At 40.0% G+C, this 20,860-nt stretch overlaps 2 protein-coding genes across 4 annotated transcripts in view; one reads left to right on the top strand and one right to left on the bottom strand.

Annotated features, from left to right (window-relative positions):
• Positions 1-15,768, top strand: part of LOC310952622 (PTB domain-containing engulfment adapter protein 1) — a 127,668-nt gene extending 111,900 nt beyond the window's left edge. For all 3 annotated transcript variants that reach the window (XM_083921283.1, XM_083921284.1, XM_083921285.1), the window contains 8 exons: positions 2,883-2,954; positions 6,000-6,098; positions 6,243-6,380; positions 7,398-7,514; positions 8,767-8,853; positions 10,130-10,268; positions 11,210-11,304; positions 15,011-15,768. In XM_083921283.1, the coding sequence (XP_083777409.1) occupies positions 2,883-2,954; positions 6,000-6,098; positions 6,243-6,380; positions 7,398-7,514; positions 8,767-8,853; positions 10,130-10,268; positions 11,210-11,304; positions 15,011-15,082 (819 nt within the window). In that variant the 3' untranslated portion in view covers positions 15,083-15,768. The remainder of the gene's footprint in view (positions 1-2,882; positions 2,955-5,999; positions 6,099-6,242; positions 6,381-7,397; positions 7,515-8,766; positions 8,854-10,129; positions 10,269-11,209; positions 11,305-15,010) is intronic.
• Positions 15,769-18,801: 3,033 nt separating this feature from the next.
• Positions 18,802-20,860, bottom strand: part of col5a2a (collagen, type V, alpha 2a) — a 47,535-nt gene continuing 45,476 nt past the window's right edge. Inside the window, exon 54 of the mRNA XM_083921477.1 lies at positions 18,802-19,591. Coding sequence (XP_083777603.1) covers positions 19,445-19,591 — 147 coding nt within the window. The 3' untranslated portion in view covers positions 18,802-19,444. The remainder of the gene's footprint in view (positions 19,592-20,860) is intronic.

Below are 20,860 nucleotides of genomic sequence, written 5' to 3'. Positions count from 1 at the left end.
CACAGTTCCCTTTAAGCTAAGGTGTGTGTGTGTGAAACCTTGCAGGGTAATGAGGGTCGGGGGTGGCTTGTCTTTCAGCTGCATGCACCAGTTGATGGATGAGCCTCCAAGCTTAGTCTGCCTTGTGAAACCTCCCCAGTGGTAGCCCAGAATCCACTGGTCGGGAACAAGAACTTCTCCATTTTTATTCCAGGGCATCTGTCAACGGCGCACTCAGAGATGTCCTTAGGTGTGTGGAGTACATTTGTCACTCCAGGGCAGAGTGCTGACACTTTGATAGAAAGCCTCAATCTGTTTTCTGACTCTATTGATAAGTTGAAGAAGTTGAAGGTTTCATGTAGACATTGTCTGTTATTTTTATTTTTTTTTAAATGCAGTTTATTTGTTAAATGTATTAACCTCATATATTTAATTTGCATTTTTTAATATTGGCACACTATTTTGCAAAATGTCTTAATAATACTAACTATTGTCCGAGTTCATTAAATGCTATGAACAGACATTTGCTTTTATCAGAGGTTTTTACCATGTGAGGAGGTTTCAGTTGAGGCTCAGTGCATGAAAATACATTCATTCTTACGTGAGTTATCAAAAGAAGATGATATAGATCAGTGGTTCTCAACCTTCTTCATGTCAAGGACCCCTAAATTGATACACATTAGCACCCTCATTTTGATTGATTTTGGTACCTCCATCAGATAATATTTTGATTCTTAGATATGATTAAAGATTCCAGAATTATATATTTATCAGCTACAGTCGAGATGAGGACTGTGGAAGAAAGGAAACCGGATCAGAACAGTCAGTCTTGTGGATCTTCCTCACATTGGGCTTACTTCTTGAATAAAAATAAACTATGCCCCATTTTTTGGGACTTCCTGGAACTCCCTCAACGGGCTCCCAGGACCTATGGTTGAGAACCACGGACTTAGAATAACTATAATGTCTGTGAAGGTTAAAGAGATAGAGAGAGATACAATAGTTTGGGAACATTTTACTGTTTTTCCACTTTCCCAGAGTCAGTAACTAATACATGCCTGAGGACAGACCTTTTTTGATGTATTTGATGTTGTCAGGGCAAATAACAATATTAGGCTATCCGGGCTCAAGTGTGGTGTATGGGATTATATAAGACTCATGATCCCATAAGCATCCTGAAATTGAACAAAACTAAGTAACCAGAGGAGTGAGGGGGCGCCTTTTTCCAAGCTTTGTCTGAGGGGAGGGGAGGCTCACAGTCTGAGACTTTGAAAACCCCTGGCTTATAGAGCATCATTCCATATAAAGTATATCCAAGGACAATTGGTCTGTGAACCAAGCTGCCAGATTAAATTGACATTAGCAAAGCCACGGAAAGCTTCACACAGACTGCTGTGTCGTCGAGACAACCCCTGTCTGTCTGAGCTGTTTGCTGAGTTCCAGTGGAAGATGTTGTTATGTTGTTTTTCCCAACCTTTAAGGGACTGGCAGCAGTGTTTATGAAGTCTGATATTGGAACAGGCTATACACATTAAGCTCAGGAGGCACTGAAGCAGTGTTCGTGACAATTACTGCAGCTGCTGCCAGGTGGAAAATACAATGTTCAGGCACAAAGGTTAATGGCTCCATCTGATGGAGACTGGCAGAAGTGCTACTCCAGCTCCAGTATGTGTATGTCTTCTGTCTGTGCATTCCTCTCATGTATATGCTTTGGTACCTTGACAAGTTTAATTTTTAAGGTGGTGACTTGATGTCTCTGAAAGATGAGCATGGATCATTTAGTAAAAATGTTATCTGCGTTCATTTGAACTTGGAATAAGAAACAGCAGATGATATTGACTGAAACGTCACCAGTGGAGCTGCAAAGATGAATCGATAAATCGAGCTTCGAAATTCTGATTCCAGCTTCTCAAATGTGAATATTTTCTGGTATCTTTGCTCCTCTACGACATATCTATGTAATATCTAACAAAACAAGACATTTGACAACATCATGTTGGGCTTTGGGAAAACTGGCCGATATTTTCACCGCTTTCTGACATTTTGTAAACCAAACAACTATTTGATTAATCAAGAAACTCCACACGTTAATCGGCGTGATAATAAAAGTTAATTGCAGGCCTGATCACCAGTGATTGGTTTACTGATGTCTTTATATAGATATAAATCTGCTGTCCTACAGTTTATCCACAGATTATTCAAAATCAGCCCGTTATCTCTAGATTAACTAAATTTTCCATAGCGCACTGAGATCACTCTACGTGGTAGAGTTGTGTCCACGCATGTGTTTTGTGTGCTGTGTATGAAGAGGTGCTAAGCGTCTATCTGCACTGAGCGCTGCATGTTTTTTTTTTTTTCTGGTCACAAATGGGTGTTCAACTTCAAATCTTCTTCACTGTCAAAGTTTTTACCTAGCCAACCTTGCAATCACGGTGGAGGAGGGCTGGACAAATGGGTTAACACAAAGATCAACCATGCCTTTCTACATGACGATGAATATTGTTGGACCTCATATATCTGTATACCTGTCCTCTCTCCCTGCGTGCTCAAGCTTTCCCTTCATCCAGAGCAAGTACTCTATCTTATGCTGACATTTTTACATCCACTGATATTCCACAGCACGGCAGCGGTAGTCCTGCCACATCACAGAGACATCACAGAAACGCTGCGTCTCAAAAGCGTTCTGGCAGTCTCACACTTACTCGTTATTGTAACTACAGTGATTGTCTGTCCAATGAGAATGTGGTCGGACAAATGTCACCGAAGGACGTCAGACCTAAGTTGTCCAATGAAAGCATTTCTACTTTCTCTTTGTTACTGTTTGATGCACCACACACTTTCTTATATACAGTATATATCTTTATTGTCATATTACAGCATGCCTTTTTGTTCTCTTTTTACAGTTCCTTGGAAACACAGAGGTTGAAGCCCCAAAAGGCACAGAAGTTGTGAAGGATGCCGTCAGAAAGCTCAAGGTAAAGTCACTCCTCAGAGTAAGGAGGGGAGAGTGAGTGACAAATGCTCCCCTCCCTCATCAGTTACACAGCAAGGTGCCCTTAGACTTTTTTCAGCTCCCAAGCGTGGATGCCAATAACTGCTGGACAACGCAGCAGTTTGCCCAGTCAACCTGCCCGAGATAGATGTAGAATCCAATAAAAGGGACATTAATCTGCCATGGACCCTGTTGTTTCTAACCCCGAGCTTGAGTCCTTCAGCCGTAAACATATTTTCTGAAATACCAACATAACTTTTTGATTCAATAAGTCACTTATTAAAGCACAGGCACTATAATATACAGTGATACATCATGCAATTTTTTGACACGTAATATTCTCTACCACTTGTTCCTGGTGTGAATTAAATGATCTAATTAGGTGCTACAGCCTACATTTGCATATTAGTGGAGAGATATTGATTTCTTGAAACACTACGACACCTTAATATTAACTTAGACTGTGTTACAGTAATAGTGCTAATACCACTGACGGACACACAAATGAGCTATGATAATATTTGCTAATTAATGTTTTGATTAAAGCTACACTAATCATATATTAACAATGCTTTTAATAACTATATGTAAATGTGAAAGGTGCCGCTTGTAGTGACTAGCCGTCAGAGGATTATCACCACTAAATTAATGAATGCTGATGTTGCTGTGTCTGCTCTACATGTAATTATGCATCCGTTTGCTGGAACAACTCAAATATTCATACTCAAATATTCATTAATTATTTTCGTCATTTAGGAGCAGTGTAACAAGATGTAAACACACTGTTAACATGTTATCATATCAAAAAGTTGATATGTCAAACTACTTTTAGCTTTGTTTTTGGTCTTCTGACAGAAATGTGAACCCTGTTAGCTGCTAAATGGTCCACTGTGTTCACTTGCTTTTCTACTAACCTTTTTCTGTCTGCTGTTTGGTGCTGGACATGTAGGGTGCATTACTTGCGCTCCTGGTAACAATAAAAATAGCACCTGGAGTTAAATTTGTTACTTTGTTGTTTGTTACTATTTGAAGACAAAAAATGCCTGGCTATGCTACACCACACGTGCACGTCCTCACTCAAAATCGATCATAGAGAGAGATTCGTGCGATGGCGGGAAATCAAACAAAACCTTAGGTCTCTAGCCGCCTCTTAGATAAAACTATTACAATGGTTTTTATTTTTACTATTGCCATTTAGACAGCAGTACAATAATTAGACAGGCTGTGATGTAGTGCCTGGTTATTGTGCTGCAAAGACTCCTAGACTTTTTCACAGCTTCTTGGTAATGTGGCTTTGTTCGCTGCCTGCTGGCCTCGCCTCTGTCTTCTCCTGCCAAGACTTGAATCTGTGAGGCCATGTAGGGTAGGACTGTTTTCCCAAACCCACACCTCTATTGTTACATTACATTTGATCTTAAAAGCCTGTTTGGAGATCAAGGCTCCATGGTTACTCTCCCAGTTACACTGACAATTAGGACAGGCTTCGTTTTTCTTCCAAAGATCATGTGAGGAGAACTGAGAGACAGCCCTGGAAAGCATGTGTCTACGGTTAAGGTCCAATACTGTAGTTTCACAGTTAGAATACAATGGATGTGTGTTTTTTTACTCAGGCAAGATAAATCTCCTTGAAACACACACTTACAGTTCTATCTCACAGTCTGTTATTAAGAAATCTAAATTATAGAAGCTTAACTCAAGCCCTTACAAGGGTATGGACGTCTTTTTGGCACACTCAATGTTGAAAAGTGAAATCAGAAAAATGTTAGAGCTGCAGATGGACACTTGGGCAAGACAAGGACCAGGGATGCTCTCTCGAATGGAGGACGACCCACTCTGACACTGAGCCAAAGCCGCCCTGTTCAGGACAGAAGGCAATGCCAGTTCTTTAAAACAAGATAGGCTTCATGGTATCAAGTGTGAAATAACTTTTTGGGCACTATGCCACACTAAGGTCATTAGGTCAAATTTAAATAATTTTCTTCATAAATAAAACACCAAACCTGCCTTTTATTTAGGCCTAATAATTGAGAGGTAGTTTAGAAAGATATTTTATTTAGAATTGAAATTATGAAAACCTTAATCCTGGGCTATTCTGAAGACATGTCCTAGCCATGTAATGTGGCTGGGTTTGATCTCCAGCCCTACACTGTTGCACTTTTTACATCTTCTCAGGCCAGGTGATGTGGCGGATTCTCCTGAAGCCTCCATTTTGGAAAGCACTGACCTTTTCATGCCACATGTTGTTACTCGCCAGCTCCTCAACATAGTGGAGAACGTCCTCATTCACTGTGATTGGATGTGGCATGAATGCACATCACTTGGGTTTTGGAGGTACCAATATTCAGCAGGTAAAGAACCAGATATATTTCCCCGAAAGAGACCGAAATAGAGCTAAACCATGAGTATATGAGATGAGTTCCTCAGTTCCCAAATGTTTTGTTAAAAGAAGAGGCGATGCAACAGAGTGGTAATCATAAGTTTCAATGATTTTCAAATCACTGCATTCTGTTTTTATATTTTACAGTGTCCCAACTTTTTTAGAAACAGGGTACTGGGATGTGTTCCTTATAAATGACGGTGCATTAATAGAGTAATTATCAGTGACACTCTGCCAGGGGATCTGCAAAAAAACTATCCGATTCATTCATTTAAATGATCATGATCTAAAAAAAATAATAATAATAATTTATACAAAAGGCTTCATAGTTCAATAAATAATATTTAAATTTGTAAATATATAATTGTTCAAAGAACATTGTTCTAATCCAACAAATTTGTAACTCTTAGAAATTGCAGATGTATGTAATACATGTCTAGTATCTTTCTAACACATTCCTCGTGTTGTTCTTTCACATCACTAAGACTAAAAAAAAAGAAAAAAAAAGGCTACAACAAATTATTCCAAGGCACATACATGAGGGGGTCTCCGATCTAATCTCTCTTGTTAGGGATCCTGAAAAACAATGAAGAACCTCTGCATTAGCTGTGGACTAATGAAATGTTTTGTTTGCTTGTTTCTCTCTGCCAGTTTCAGAGACATATTAAGAAGTCAGAGGGACAGAAGACCCCCAAAGTGGAATTACAGATTTCCATTTATGGCGTGAAGATACTAGATCCCAAAACAAAAGTGAGTCCAGTGAGGATTTTGTTGTTGCATCAGTTGGTGCAGCACTGTACAACCGAAGTGACAACAAACGGCACGGAGGGAAAGAAGGGATTTGTAGTGAACATGAAGTGAATAAATAACGAATGTGTTGTGTTGGTTTTTCAGGAGGTGCAGCATAACTGTCAGTTACACAGGATATCCTTCTGTGCAGATGACAAAACTGATAAAAGGATATTTACTTTCATCTGCAAAGACTCCGAGTCCAACAAACACCTCTGCTATGTGTTTGACAGTGAAAAGTGTGTAAGTGCCTTCTGCTTCCTTGTCTTTTCAGTGAGACAGATGTAGAACACATTTAACAGAATGTAGAATTATTGTACATGTTTTTTTTTTATACTGTTCCCTCATTTCTTTTGTATTTTGACTTCTCGTTGATAAGTGTCAATTGCTGTGTCCCAAATCGCGCCCTTCTGGCTTTTTTGATGGTGGAAGTGCGTTCACGCCGGAAGTTGGTAAAAGGCAGTGTACTGCATTTCTCCAGTCACACCATGAAAAACGGCCAAACCATTGAGTATTGATCCATGAACACTTAACACTCTCAGTCGCAGCCATTTTGTCTACGTAGTGAAGAGTTAATTCAAACTGGAAAATGGCGGAACAACAGCGCAATGGAGCGACAACAATTAGATTCATTTTATAAATGTAAAAAGAGGATCACAAGGATGAAGAGTTGTTGGAAAAGCTTTTTGAAAAATAAACAGAAGAAAAAATAGGATCGTCATTTCGGTATGTGGGGTGGCAGTGTGTGATGTAAGACAACACTTACTGGGGAAACTGAGTATCCTGATCGTGTCAGTACAGAGGGCACACAGTGCACAAATGTCAGTACACTCACTGCAGTGCGCAATTTGGGACACAGCATATGATCAGTTCAACTGTAATTAAGCTTCAGTGAAAGTGTGGATGCAGCCTTAGGTAAATATGATCAAGTCTTGCCTGTGAATGTTCTCATTTGTCCAGGTCAGGGCTGCCCAACCCTGCTCCTGGAGGGCCACTGCCATGCATGTTTTAGGTTTATCCCTGCTCTAACACACGAGTCTAACGATTTTCAAACCTGTGACAAGCTTCAGCAGCTTGATAAAGAGGCGCTCATTAGATTCAGGTGTGTTGGAGCAGAGAGAACCCTAAAACATGCAGGACAGTGGCCCTCCAGGAGTGGGTAGCGCTGGTCAAGGTCATCGTTATCCCCAACCAAGTCCAGTTGCTTTTGACTGAAATTGCTTTGGGGATGATCAAGTTTTTGTTTCTCCCCCGCTGCAGGCAGAGGAGATAACTCTAACCATTGGACAGGCATTCGACTTGGCCTACAAGAAATTCCTGGAGTCTGGGGGCAAAGATGTTGAAACCAGGAAACAGATCGGAACCCTACAGAAAAGAGTACGACTCACGTCCAGTTGATTCAGCTTGTTCGCTCTCACACAGACTTTAGTTTAGTTTGAAAACTTGTACCACCACGCTGACACACATATTTTTATTTATTAATGCATGGCTCGTTTCTATTGATAGGTTTAAATCATGCGGTGTGGACAATTAAGCCGTGTTGATGAAAAGTTTTAGTAATGAATATTAATGAGAGTAAGCTCTGTTGTTACAGACCCAACCTAGAACAGAATTATTGTACACCCGGCTCAGACCGTGGCGCTTTCCCAGTGGTTTGGTTTAAAGGGTGACTTCATATGACCTTGATTAAACGAGGGACATGGTGTGGTGGCTAAACACCAGTGTGACATGTTTTTTAAGGTTAATATGCAGTCTAAAATGTTAGTGAAAAAGACAAAGCTCATTGTTAACAGTGGAAAGAACACTTTGACAAATCAGTCTCAACTCTAGGTTCACTTAATTTACTTTTTTTGAGCTTTCACCTGAATCACATTTCATCAGTTGTCATGGAGATGGAGAGTTTTATCCATAACATTTTTAGAGTAATTTTCCCATATGAACTCTGAACATTGTCCAAACTTTCCCTTTCACATGTAGCAACAACAGTAGACTGTCTGTGTCAGATCCGTTCTCACTTACTGTATGAGACCAGATTGTCTGCTGTATGTACTTAATGTACATTTGTCTTAGGCGAGGGGTGGCACCTGGATCTCAGGAAGCTGGACATGACTTAGATTACACCGCTGTCACGTAGCCTTTCGTAATTTGGTCTCAAACAACCAAGTCTCTTACTGTTCCTTGATTATTCTTGATGATCTCGGCGTCGGCCCTTACCGACAGAAGTTCCCAAATTTCGTCTCTCCAGTTAGACATTTCTGTTGGTGTCATTGTGTAATCACCCTTCTTCTTCACCCGTTGATGTAGCTGTGAATTCTCACTCATGGGCTAGATTGAACATTACAAAGACTTTGCGCTAGGGAGCTGGCAAGGTGAAGTCTGTTTGATATCCAACTGATTTGGACATTTGCGTTCTTAGTAGAGCTGGGGCTTAAAGGGACTTAAAGCCCTCAGAAAAGTAGTTGGCCCTTGAGTTGGGATTGTTTTCTCAAAATAGATTTCATTGACGGGTCTGTTTAAGTTGTGTTTAAATGGGGTTTTTATAGTTGATGGTTCAGTATCAGACACCATGCTACAGTTCATTTAGTGTACAGTGGCTCCAGAAATGAATGAAGTGCTCTTGGTTTTGCAGATTCAAGAACTGGAAACAGAAAACTCTGAGCTAAAGCAACAGCTTCAAGATCTTGAAGAGCAGCTGATGATCGCTCACGTGCCACCAGTAAGGACAAACTGCACAACCACACACCTCTTTAGTTAAGAGATTCTACATATTAGAGCTCCATGTAACTCTGTCTAACGGCAGCCTCTGTGGCCACAATTAAGTAAAAGTAGTATGTTTAACGTAGGCTAACTGTAGCACAAGTGAGTGTAGCAGAGTCATAAAGTCAGCAAACTAACTCACTAATCTCCCATATAGCAGTATTCACCAAGGGCAGGGGGGTGGTAGCTCAGTTTGTGGAGACTTGGATTGGGAATATAAGAATTACTTGTTCAAGTCCCTGCACACACTAAGAATGGAGTGCAACTGGAGTACTGCCAAGGTGCCCTTGAGCAAGGCATTTTAATGCTTATGAATCTAACTTTATTTCTAAAACTAAGACTTTATTTAAAAGTCACATAGTCTCCGTTTAACTGCAGTGTTTGCATACAAACTTATCAGAGTGACTCACCAATCCACTGGGATTTAAATGTTGCACATCAGCCAAAAGTACACAACCAGGAGCATCTTTTAATTATGAAGGTTTATGAAATGTAAGCTTGCAAGTTCGTAAATTATTTTTAAAGACAGCTGGGGTGTGCAGATATCGCCCCGTGTGATTGAATGCACTGCCAAACCCAAGTCTAGAATGACCAAACGTGTCTGGAGGGAGTCTATGGGGGTCTAAGCTGTGTCTGAAGCAAAGCAATTACACACCTGGTTGGTCTGATGAGGAATGTGATACATTCAGCATGTAATTGAGCCAAATGCCAGGACTTGTGACAGCCTCCTGCAAATGCAATTACCCACACCTCTCCTTTTCTCTACGAGGCTGAATAACATTGTCCCTCTCTGGTCATTTTCTGTCTGCCATCTTTTCTCAGCCGCTTCACATAAATGCATCTAATGAAGCGTACATGCTGCAGAGGCCCTCCTCTCTCTTCTGGTGTCACAGCATCAAGTCGCTCTCCTGTCTGGAGATCTCCTCTATCACGCTCACACCTATGAGCTCGCCGGATTCCAACTTGTCCAGCGGGCTACTAACGCCTCCGCCTGCCAAACCCGCTCTCCTTCCTCCTAAGCCTACCGAGGGATGCAGCATCCCACGGCCTCGCGTAAACACCCTACGCTTTTACTTTCTTTCTGCTCTGTCCCTGAGGCCCTAGTGTCTCCTGCTTTCACCAATCTTTTGCTTTTTCTTCTTCTCTTGATTTTGTATAAACAAAATAGCGTTGTAGTTTTGTCTGTGTGCAAGCTTTCACAAGTGTGACCTCAGTTTAACCATCTTTACATCCAGGCAGGGAGTATCTCCATGAAACCACAGTCTACAGATGTTTTCGACATGGTTCCTTTCTCCCCTGTGACCCCGCTGGTGCCCACACTGGCCAGCAACGGCTGCCCACCACCACCACCGACCACATTACCACCAGATATAAGTGAGTACTTTCTTTGTTTCTCTCTGCTCAGAAGATATGCAGGTTTGAATTAGATCTCAGCCTCCTGAAATCACAACTGTAGATTTTAGGGCTGCCCAGACCAAGGATTTTCTTGGTTGTTCAGTGGTCATCATTTTATGTATATATATATATATATGTATAAAGTATATATATATATATATATATATATATAAATATAATCCCCCCCCCCGAGTGTAGCCTCAGCGACTGAATAACACAATTCAACATAATTAATAACCATTATTTTACAAGTGCGCACAGTCACGTACTATAAGTCTGCCACCTAATGACACCGACTAATTATTACAGTTTCTAATTCTGAATGTGTCAGGGGAGGTAGCTAGGCTAACTTTACTTACATGTTTAAGGTGGGAGGTCATGTTCGTCGTAGCTGAGCGATAAGCAAAGTTTTTCTGTGACTTATGTGACTTTCTTGGGGCCATCCTTGTTCTTTTCAAAGTGATCCTATAATTTAGTCCTGACATGATTGGCTATTAATTATTAACTGTCTAACCGAAGGGACCTGCCTGCCATGTTAAAAAAAATAAACACGGACAGTGAGTGAATGTCATGTCTTCCTGTATCTGGCCCTTCAAATTAAAAGCCTCCAGCCTTTTAGGCCAGCTGTCAATCACATAGATTTTCACTTAATTTTGACAAGACACGGCTCCAAATGTTTGTTTGTTTTTTTCCTGCGACCAACGAATCAATAAAATTTTGGTCGGCTGAGGATTTATTTGGTCGACCAGTGGTTGGTCAACTATTTGGGGGCAGCCCTAGTAGGATTACAACTGTTTAAAATGCTCTTGGTTTTTGTTTAAATATTTGTAGCATCATACATGGAAGACATGAGCTCACTGTCTGTGGAAGCAGTTTTCCTTGTCAGTCAGTGTGATGTTGTCTGCTGTCTGTGTTCGTAGGGAAAGATCTGTTTGGTGCGGAGCCGTTTGACCCGTTCACCTGCGGCTCAGCTGACTTTCCTCCAGATATCCAGTCAAAGCTGGATGAGATGCAGGTGGGTGAACACTCTGCAGGGAGGCAGGTTAAACAGAGGTCTGGTTGTTTTCAGAACTTTGAAGATTCAACTTCCCTCTTGTTTATATGAACAGAGGCCCTGTGCATCATGGGCGATGCCTGGGTGGTGGGCGCCACAGCTGAATCATCTCCGGACAGTTTAGTCCTGGTGTTATTGGCCTGCTGTGCACGCTCCACAACCATGTTTATTTAAATGAATAATAGATCAACTTTGACATACTTCTGTGCATAGAGCAGTAAAACACGCATATTTTATAGTGCTGTTTCTAATAAAGCTGACCCTAATTAGATTTCTAACAAAATCATTAGCTGACTGGGTGATGAATATGACTTACTTCTTTATTTAGATTTATCAGTGACATTAAAAAGCCAATTACACATTCATTTAGAAATGCATTCATAAAAAGTATTTTTTGCATCACTTAGTTTTGTGTCTTTATGCATTATTTCAATTGAGTGAAAACAAATTAAACATTCTCAGTAGTCAGAAGAGATGTTTGATTATGACGCTGGTACACTTTTTTTGTAACCGTATTTTTGGTCTGGTGGAACCATAAATGAACAGCTGAGTTTAACATTTTATTCACTATAATGAAATAACACATAATTAGCCCCCGCTGCAGGTAGCATGAATAAAAAGTAAATCAACAGCATTTCACAAGGGGCTCGTCCATATTCTATTGCTGTCTGGCATTAGACACTGTGGCTCAGTGATTCTCAAACTTAGCAACGTTATCAAGATTAATGTCATCATGACTTATTTGGACACAAAACACCAAGCAAATACGTCACTACAAGCGAAAAAGAAGCTGTCAGGTTTTCTTACACCCCATTTCAACTGCATGGTATGAACTGACTCCACGCTACTAATCTAGCTCCTTTTTGGTTTCCCATTAGCAAAAACTGTCACTAACACGACACAGGACATCCTGCACAAACCTGCCATATAATGGTAGAACAATGTATTAATTGGAATGAACCTCAAAAACGCTACCCTGAGTCGAGGCTGAGCCTCAACAGGCATACAACTGTGCGAGATAGAAAAAAAAATTCCTACCTTTTCGGTGCCTTCTGCACAGCCCCTGCAATGGTGAGCTCAGCCGTTGTCCCAGCAGGCAGGTCCAAACCGATCAAACGTTCGGGGTCACCAATTTATGGTAGAACAATGTATTATAAAAATAGAAAGGTCTACAAGAAGGAGTCAGCAGAGAAGTCTCACAGCCCGACAGAAAGATCAAAATTATACAGCAATAATCAGAGCCACAATGCAATCTCAGTTTAAATCAGTGTATTGCACAAAAGGCAACATTCAGCATCATAAAATGTATTTTAAATAATTGTCCAAAAGGTCCAAAAGATGTTCTCCAACAGAAACAGTCCAAAGTTTAACCAAAGGTCACTTTTCAGTTTCATGCACAACAAAATAAAGAATTTCAGTTTTTTTAATTCTATTTAAGTTGTTTTTTTGTAGGAGTTAATCATCTTCTCAAACAAAATAATAAAGGATCTCTGATAAGTTTCAGTTTCATTTTTACAGTCAGGAGTGGAGCCTCTTCCCAAACAATTTAACAAACGATCTTTGAACAAGTTAATCTCCAACGTTGTCGGAAGTTTCTGAGAATTGTAAACATGCGACCATGTAGAGACATAATTAACATGCCAAGACTGTGGCTTAGTGGAAGAGTGGGTCGTCCTCAATTCGAGAGATTGGCGGTTTGATCCCCACCTTCCCCGGTCCACATGTCGAAGTGTCCTTGGGCAAGACACTGAACCCCAAATTGCTCCCCGTGCTGCGCATGGGTGTGTAAATGTGGTGTGAATGATTAGATTAGATTAGATGGTATGTAGATGTCCACTGCCATGTGACTGTCTGTGTGAATGGGTTTGTGACAAACACTGTGAAAGTGCCATGAGTAGTCAGACGACTAGAAAGGCGCTATATAAGTACAAGTCCATTTACCATTTACCATCATGTAAATGAGATTAATAACATAAGGCTGTTTAGTTTGTTTACTGAAAGGACAAGGTTTAAAGCTGTTCTATAGGAAAGGGATCCTTAAATGACTCCTGTTGGGATCTGACGCTGTTCAGAAAATATAATTACATAAAGTAACGTGCGTCTTCTCTCTGTGACCTTCGCAAATCATTAGTGTACAAGTGTATGGTCTAGATACAAGCCCTTATCTTGGTTTGCATTGTTTATTATTATCAGAAGAAACATAACATGTATTGAATGCACATGAAAGGTATTCATCATGTCTGCTTTCTTCAAACCACACAGAGTTAGAATCCCTCTCTGTTAACGCTAAATGTAATGAGTTAAGTAAATCCAGTTTTACAAATAAAAGATACATTGATTCCACTTAATTCCTTTAAGCTGTTTCAATGTGTACTACACTCTCAATCTTGTTAATCGTTGAGAACAGTTAAGTTGTTTTATAGTGCTATTAGGGAGGATGGATGAGAAAAAAGTTTGAGAACCACTGCTGTAGCCTCGAGGCGGCGTGCAATCAGACGTTGATGCCATATCCACAGCAATCGGTTCTCTGTGGGTCTGTGTAAAGGTTTCGAATTCCAGTGTGGTTAGAAAAGAATGACTTCTGCAACTCTACATCAGATGCAACTCCTGCGAGTGTGTTTGCAAAATATCAGTTGAGATTCAGCAGGTTCACCAGTAGGAGGGAGTGTAGCACTGACACACTTGTTTTTAGTTCAGTTGACACGTCCTTCAATAATTTCTTCCTCTTCTTAACTATTAACACCTGAACGCATCTCTTGTCCTTTCCACTTGTAGCGTCAGAGATGGTTTGTACTCTTTGCTCTGCTTCTATGGTCTGTGGTTGTGTTTGTGTGTTGCATGCTTTGGAGGATGTTGCATGCTCTCGCACAAAAATATATCGTGCTCAGACCTCAATGTGTTCAATAAGCAGCTTGTTTTCTCGGCTTGCTTGTTCTGTAGTTAATGAGCTGTTCTTGTCTCAGACGATGGCTAATTATTGCTTCTTAGTATGCTATAAATTTGGAACTGATCTTATGGTTAATGGTTAAAGAAAAATTGCAGCCATATTAAAGAGCACTTTAAAACAATTACAAGTGCATTTTCCTCAGATATGTGCCGTTACCTGCAAACTAACAAAGATTAAGCTCCACCAGTGCATATCTCATTAGCTGCATGTTTGTGTTGTAAAACAGTGTTGTAATAACCAATCATAGAGTGTATATAAAGATGGACGGCTTGGCCTAAAAGTGAAGCCAGAGCATCTTTTTCTCCTAATGGCTCGCTGCAGTATAGGTCATGAACCCCGCCACCTCTTCATGTTAGCAGATGGGACATGGGCCAAAGTAAAAAAAAAAAATCAAAGTACACAGGTAGTTCTGATCACGCTGATGTGTGTTCAAGTGTTCATTTTTCTGATGAATTTGTTTTTAATGAGTTATTTGACGCTAGAAACGGGGTGAAACGTCATGAGTGGCTCGTGTTTGGTTCACTCTGTTTGTAAGATTACAACATGGCAGCGTCGTATCCTGGATATTTTGGCCTCATTTTTGTACAGTGGTGGGAGTGGAGGCGTGTAATCCATCTTTATAAACAGTCTAAGGTTCTAATCTAAACAATAGTCCAACCTCCTGTTTATCAGCTAAATTTGGAATTTGTGACAGAGACTGTTCTCTGGTTTGTCTTCCAGGAGGGGTTCAAAATGGGACTAACCTTAGAGGGCACCGTCTTCTCGCTGGACCCGCTAGACAGCCGCTGCTGATGCCAAGAAGATGCTCTTTGTTGCGTACTTTTAACTCGTTTGTATGAAGAAGTGCCAAAATCCACTCCACAGTTGGGTCAAGATGTCGACGTTTTCATCTTGACGTTTATATGCATTTGCATTTAGATTGTTTTTTTCAATATTTCAAAGTAAACTCAGATCCATTATAGAAAATAACTATTTTTGTAAAAAAAAAATTTAAAAAGTACTTTTGTTTGCACAGGCAATGAGAGATGTAAATAGTCGGATATGTCCAATGGTACACTATGTGGCATCATTTTCATATGAGACCGTTTGTGTGTATGCACCATTTGAATTCTGTATTGTTAACACATTCCTGTTTGTATGCCAAACACAAGCTGGCAAAGAAAATAAATGGAATCTGTATCATTAACACTTTCAGCTTGCCATAACATAACCTAGCTTACTCAACATTAATTCACACATTATGTAGTTAATTAATCCAGTCTGATATCACCTTTGTTTTTGAAATGAATTGTCTTTTTCCGTTTGTTTTAATTTTTTGCCAATTCAGTATTTACACGATATATTTTTGCTTATTCATCATTTTAGTCTCCTCTTTTCTTGCACCAGAAGGCACTTTTTGGGCAGCCTCTGTCCATATACAATAATATCCCATTATTTTACTTTTGGTTGCATTGACTTTGCTGTTACAGATATTAAAGAAAATCTCTGTTGATATCATAGTAGTTGCATGACTTTATTTAGCTCTTGTGACTTGATGTGTATGTTGTGTGATTTTTGTGTTTGAAATGATTTCTCTTCAAATCAAATATTTTATTAGCCACGCTGCCAGCATGGCTCAATGGATGGCATTGTTGATCATTAGTCTACCACTTTGGTCCAGACTGAATTATCTCCTATATTTTTATCAATAGTCACCAGAGGATGGTCCCATGATTTAACTGCTGGATGGATTGGCCCATTTTGTTCACACATTCTTCCAAGGTTCCCTGATGACGAGTCCTACTGATTTTGTTGAACCTCTGACATCTGTTCTTCTATGGAATTTTCCCCACAGGATGGTTTATTATTGTGATCCCTGTGAATTGCCATGATCAGATCTTTTTCTTAAAAATGTGTCCATTACTGTGGCTTATGACTAAATACGTTCAAAACCAATGACATTGCCATCAATCTGAGCTCTACTATCAATACTAATAAGCTAATATTAGCTTGCTAACAGACTAAATTAAGATGGTTACCACGATGAACGCTTCACTGGCAACCCCACGTTCCTATTTTTCGTTCAGTGATAGTGCTAAGCAAATATTAGCATGCCAATATATGGTAGTGATGTTCACGTGTTGGTTTAAAGAAAAAGGCTCAAGGAAAGGTGATCCAGTGTGCTTTAAACCCTCTGTTGCACAGACAGCACCATCTAGTGGACTCAGAAATGGATTAAAATGCTTTCTATCGCTTCATGAAGCTTTGCTCATCACTACTACATGGTGACCATGGTAATCTTTACAGCACTAGTGACATCCCCATGTCACTATTCCTCTGTGTTGAGTGCTAATTAGCACATGTTAGCATGCTAACACACTATGGTAAGGACTTTCAAATGTTTCCAAGGCTTCGTGTTTAGTGCTAATTAATTGTTGCATGCTAACACGCTAAATTAAGATGGTGAACATGACATTCATTTTTTCTTTTGTACCCTAATGTATGCTTACACACTATATTTAGACGTGACCATGGTGAAGACAACAGCACTAATGTAGTGATGTTGTGTTCGAGCCTGCTTGCTCGACAAAGCATTGATCTCATGAAGCTAGTGTTGCTAGATGCTGTTTTGATCCCTGCTTTACCACGGCTAAAATCCCATGACCACTGCGAGTGAGGCCTCGCTACGTCACAAAGCAGGTTTTTCAGGCCTTTTTTGTGATGCAGTTCTGACAAACAGCCAGCAGGTGTCACTCTTCTGACTGAATGACAAGCTTCAAAGCAGTTTCTCTTTCAGGATGCAGCTGTATCAATTGGTTCCCTGGTTCATGAAGCTTCGATTTCGCCATCACTAAACTAATGACAGTCAGACATCCCTATTTATTTGTGTCCAATGCTAATTATCAAATATTTGCACGATAACAAGCTGAGTTTTGGATGACATGGTAGGCTAAGGACACTTCAATGTTCCCGTCCCTTGGTGTTCAGTGCTTATAAATATTAGCATGCTAAACCGCTAAGTTAAAATGGTGACAATGGTAAACCTGACTAGACTACTAATGACGTTCCTATGTTTTCTTTCCTTTGTGTGAAGTGCCCTATTGTTCGCATGCTAACACTAAACAGTGACAAATTGGACACATTTCCGTCATGTCTGACGGTAACACTTGTTTATATAGTATAAACTATAGAAGAGATACTTTACCCATTAAAATCAAAACAGAGCATTTGAGATCTGCCGAAACCCACCAGATGATGCAAAACATCGACATCAGCAGAATCTATACCTCACCTTAATAGATTCAAGTTCAGCACCAAACTTTGAACATCTAACCTTAACCATTCAAGGTTTATACCTCACCTTAACAAGACTTAAGCATATTTTGGGTTACCATCTAGACACGACCAAATACCTGCCCAACATCAACATGTTCTCATCATCATTGTGAGCATGTTAGCATGCTGACCTTTTCATGAAGCTCAAAGGATTGCTGTAAGTAACAGCCTCACAGTACCGTCTCGCTGCAGATACTTTAGTGATTTGTAATGTCGATGAAGTCTCAGGAGCAGCTCACTCTGAATCCATCCTTCTTCTTCACTTCCATCTCTGTTCATTTTGTGGTCCAACATCACATTTTTTTTACCCATAGCTCTATTATTCTCTGTTTTGTTACCTCAGGATTTCACAATCTCTTGAGGCTGAAATGATATTATGATACAAAGTTTTTAGAGGACCGACTCTTTAAAAAAGAACAGGCAGAGAAGTATTTTCAATATTTATTTTCAAGGATGAAACGCGTCTGCTTCCAACGTGGAAAGCCCCTGCCTTCTCCTCCTCACTGCCTCTGAGGTGTTAGCAGGCAGCGAAGCCTTGAAAAAGTAACAAATCTATAATAAATATACTCAAATATGAACCAAATGGTCACAATAGAGTTGAAGGCACAGTCATGAAAAATGAAGACAAATAGCTTACATTAGAATCCACCGTTAACATTATGTTAGATACATAAATGTTTCTTTCAACTACAAAATGTCTAAAAAAAAAATTGTGTAAAAAAAGACAAACTTGAAGGACCTAACTATACCTGAATCAATATGACAAGAGCTTGGGGGGATTAACAAGCAGTTTGTTTAATTTGTTGCATAGCAAGAAATACAAAGCAAACAGGCACTCACAGCCACCTTATTCTATAAAACTGATTATAAAAAGAGCATATAAGTCAAGGATACTGGAAAGGGAGAACTGACATGCATAAAAATAGAATATTCTGTGCTACCTTTGACTGTACGATATTGGAATTGAAGGGGGGAAAAATGTTACAAATCACCACTCACACGACACCTCATTGGTCTCTCCATCGGTGACAGAAAGATCTTTATTGGTATCCCCACACCCTGCCCTGTACCGCGCAGCAGGGAGAAGTGCACAAGGATCACACTACTTACAAAACAGCACCTGTGAAAAAAGATTTACATGTAGTGTCATCGTTTTTTCAGTATCGGTGACGAGGTAGCTAACACTGAGGAATCGACAATCTTAAGGTGTCTTTAATGTTCCACATGGTCGGTACAGAGTTCAAAATAACTGGATACAGACATTGGTTCATCAAAACTGTCTTGAGAAAATGCCTGCGCCAGTGAACGTCTCAGCAACTGTATTTGTTTCCTCAATAGCACCACAATGTTGTTGTATATGCAAACATTTCAAACAAAAAATGAATAGAGAAATCTGTTAAAACTAGTAGAGGAGGGACATTTGAAATAGCTTTAGTGGGATTTCTCTGGGCCTATAAACAACAGTTATGATTACCATTTTAAAGCTTTCATATTCATAAATCTTTGGCAAAGTTGTTTTGTAAAAATAAAGTTAAACATTAATATCTTTGGACCAAACTACGCAATTATAAGCCTTGAAATGCATCACGCTTGGAGTCAAACATAGACATGAAGACAGAGGAATGATTCTGATTTTTACCAATTTTTTTCAAAGTAAATTCCAAACATCCATTCTAACTTACAAATCTTCGATGTCTTGAACTGGGTTGAAAGGCACAATAAATATCTTGCCACAGGGCCAGAATAGTCCTCAGTACTCGTATGTACAATGTGGCTGATCGTGTCAGCTGTCAGTTCAATAGTCTCAGGATTTTCCTCGACGCATCCCTGCTGACAATTTTACAAGAAGCACACGGACCCGATGTCAATGCCGAACTCTTGATCTGGGCCGCCAATGTCCACAGGGGCCATATCCACAATAGGAAGTCTTGCAGTTTTCTGTGTCCTGTACTCAAACACTGTCTTGCCCCAGTTGCCATTTGCTCGCTGTAAAAGATTGACAAATAGAAGTTCAGTAACTCATTTCAATTTCAATTAAATGGTAAACAGTATTTAAATGTCTCTGTTCTGTGTTCAGGGCAGCTGGATGCTGCAGTAATCTTCTGGGCATCGACTTCAGAAATTAGTTTTTGACTGCAAACTAACTGCATGCAATTGTTTGCTATTTTTATTACTGTTGGAAATAAAATCCATGAAAAGACTCAAACCAGAAAGTTGACTACTAATAATGAATTCACACCCAAAACACAGCAAATATTTCTGTGTGATACCATACAAAGTAAATGCAAAGATGCAAATTCGCACTGCGCAATGCCAACTTTGTGTCATACGCATATTCAACTTGTGCAAGAAATCAGCATGACGGGATGTTGAGAAAGCCTATCGTTGAGAGTCTGCTGACATTGAATCATGAATAGAAGGAAAAAATTATTGTGGCCGGTAAAAAGATTATGGTATGACACAACAGCGTTTTGTTTTCTGACACATCTTGGACTTCCACAACAGATATAAAGCAGCAAAAGTGGTTAATTCAGCCATGGTTGATGACAGAAAGAAATGATGGTATCTACATGGAGACCCTCCTCTCTGGCATGTCCTGAAGAAACACAAAAGACTGAGTGGACAAACTCAGGGGATCTAACGCAAGGCCAAAGTTCACTTCTCGTTTGGTGTGAACACATCATCACCAGCTGTTTATCCAGAGCCTGATACTGTATATGTAATACCCTTGTGCCCAAGAGCGCATGTTCCTTTATTACAGGAAATGTACCCTAGTTTGTTGTGACTTAGTGATGCCAAACTACTTTTTAAAAATATTCTTTTAGAGATTATTGTTTTGGCAGTTTTCAAAGGCATTCGGAGTCAAACCCGCGGCCAATGCTTCAGCTTCTTTAAATGGGGCGACTACTCTAATCACTGTGTCACCGGCCACCCCAACATTTCAAACTTCTGCCAAAACTGCCTTGTTCTCTGGGCGGAAATAGTTCCCAACACATACACTAGTTAATCCTGCTTTTAACTGCTTTACTTGATTTTTCAGCCACTGGAGGGCAGCACAACCAGCTGTAGACACTGACACAGTGTCACCTTTGAACTTATTATGGCAAACAGTTGGCTCTTTAAACATTCAGCAGGCCCAGAACAACATCAGCATTCATTCAGAATGGTGTGTACGGTATTCTCTCTTCTTTTAACTGTTTTTGTCACCACCAACTCTTGGGGGAATATCTTTAGCTGCTAAGTGCTCCACTATGT

Source organism: Echiichthys vipera, assembly GCF_963691815.1.
Source record: "Echiichthys vipera genome assembly, chromosome: 10".
Classification (NCBI taxonomy): domain Eukaryota; kingdom Metazoa; phylum Chordata; class Actinopteri; order Perciformes; family Trachinidae; genus Echiichthys; species Echiichthys vipera.
Note: the sequence above shows the minus strand (reverse complement) of the source record. Positions and strands in the feature narration are given on the sequence as shown.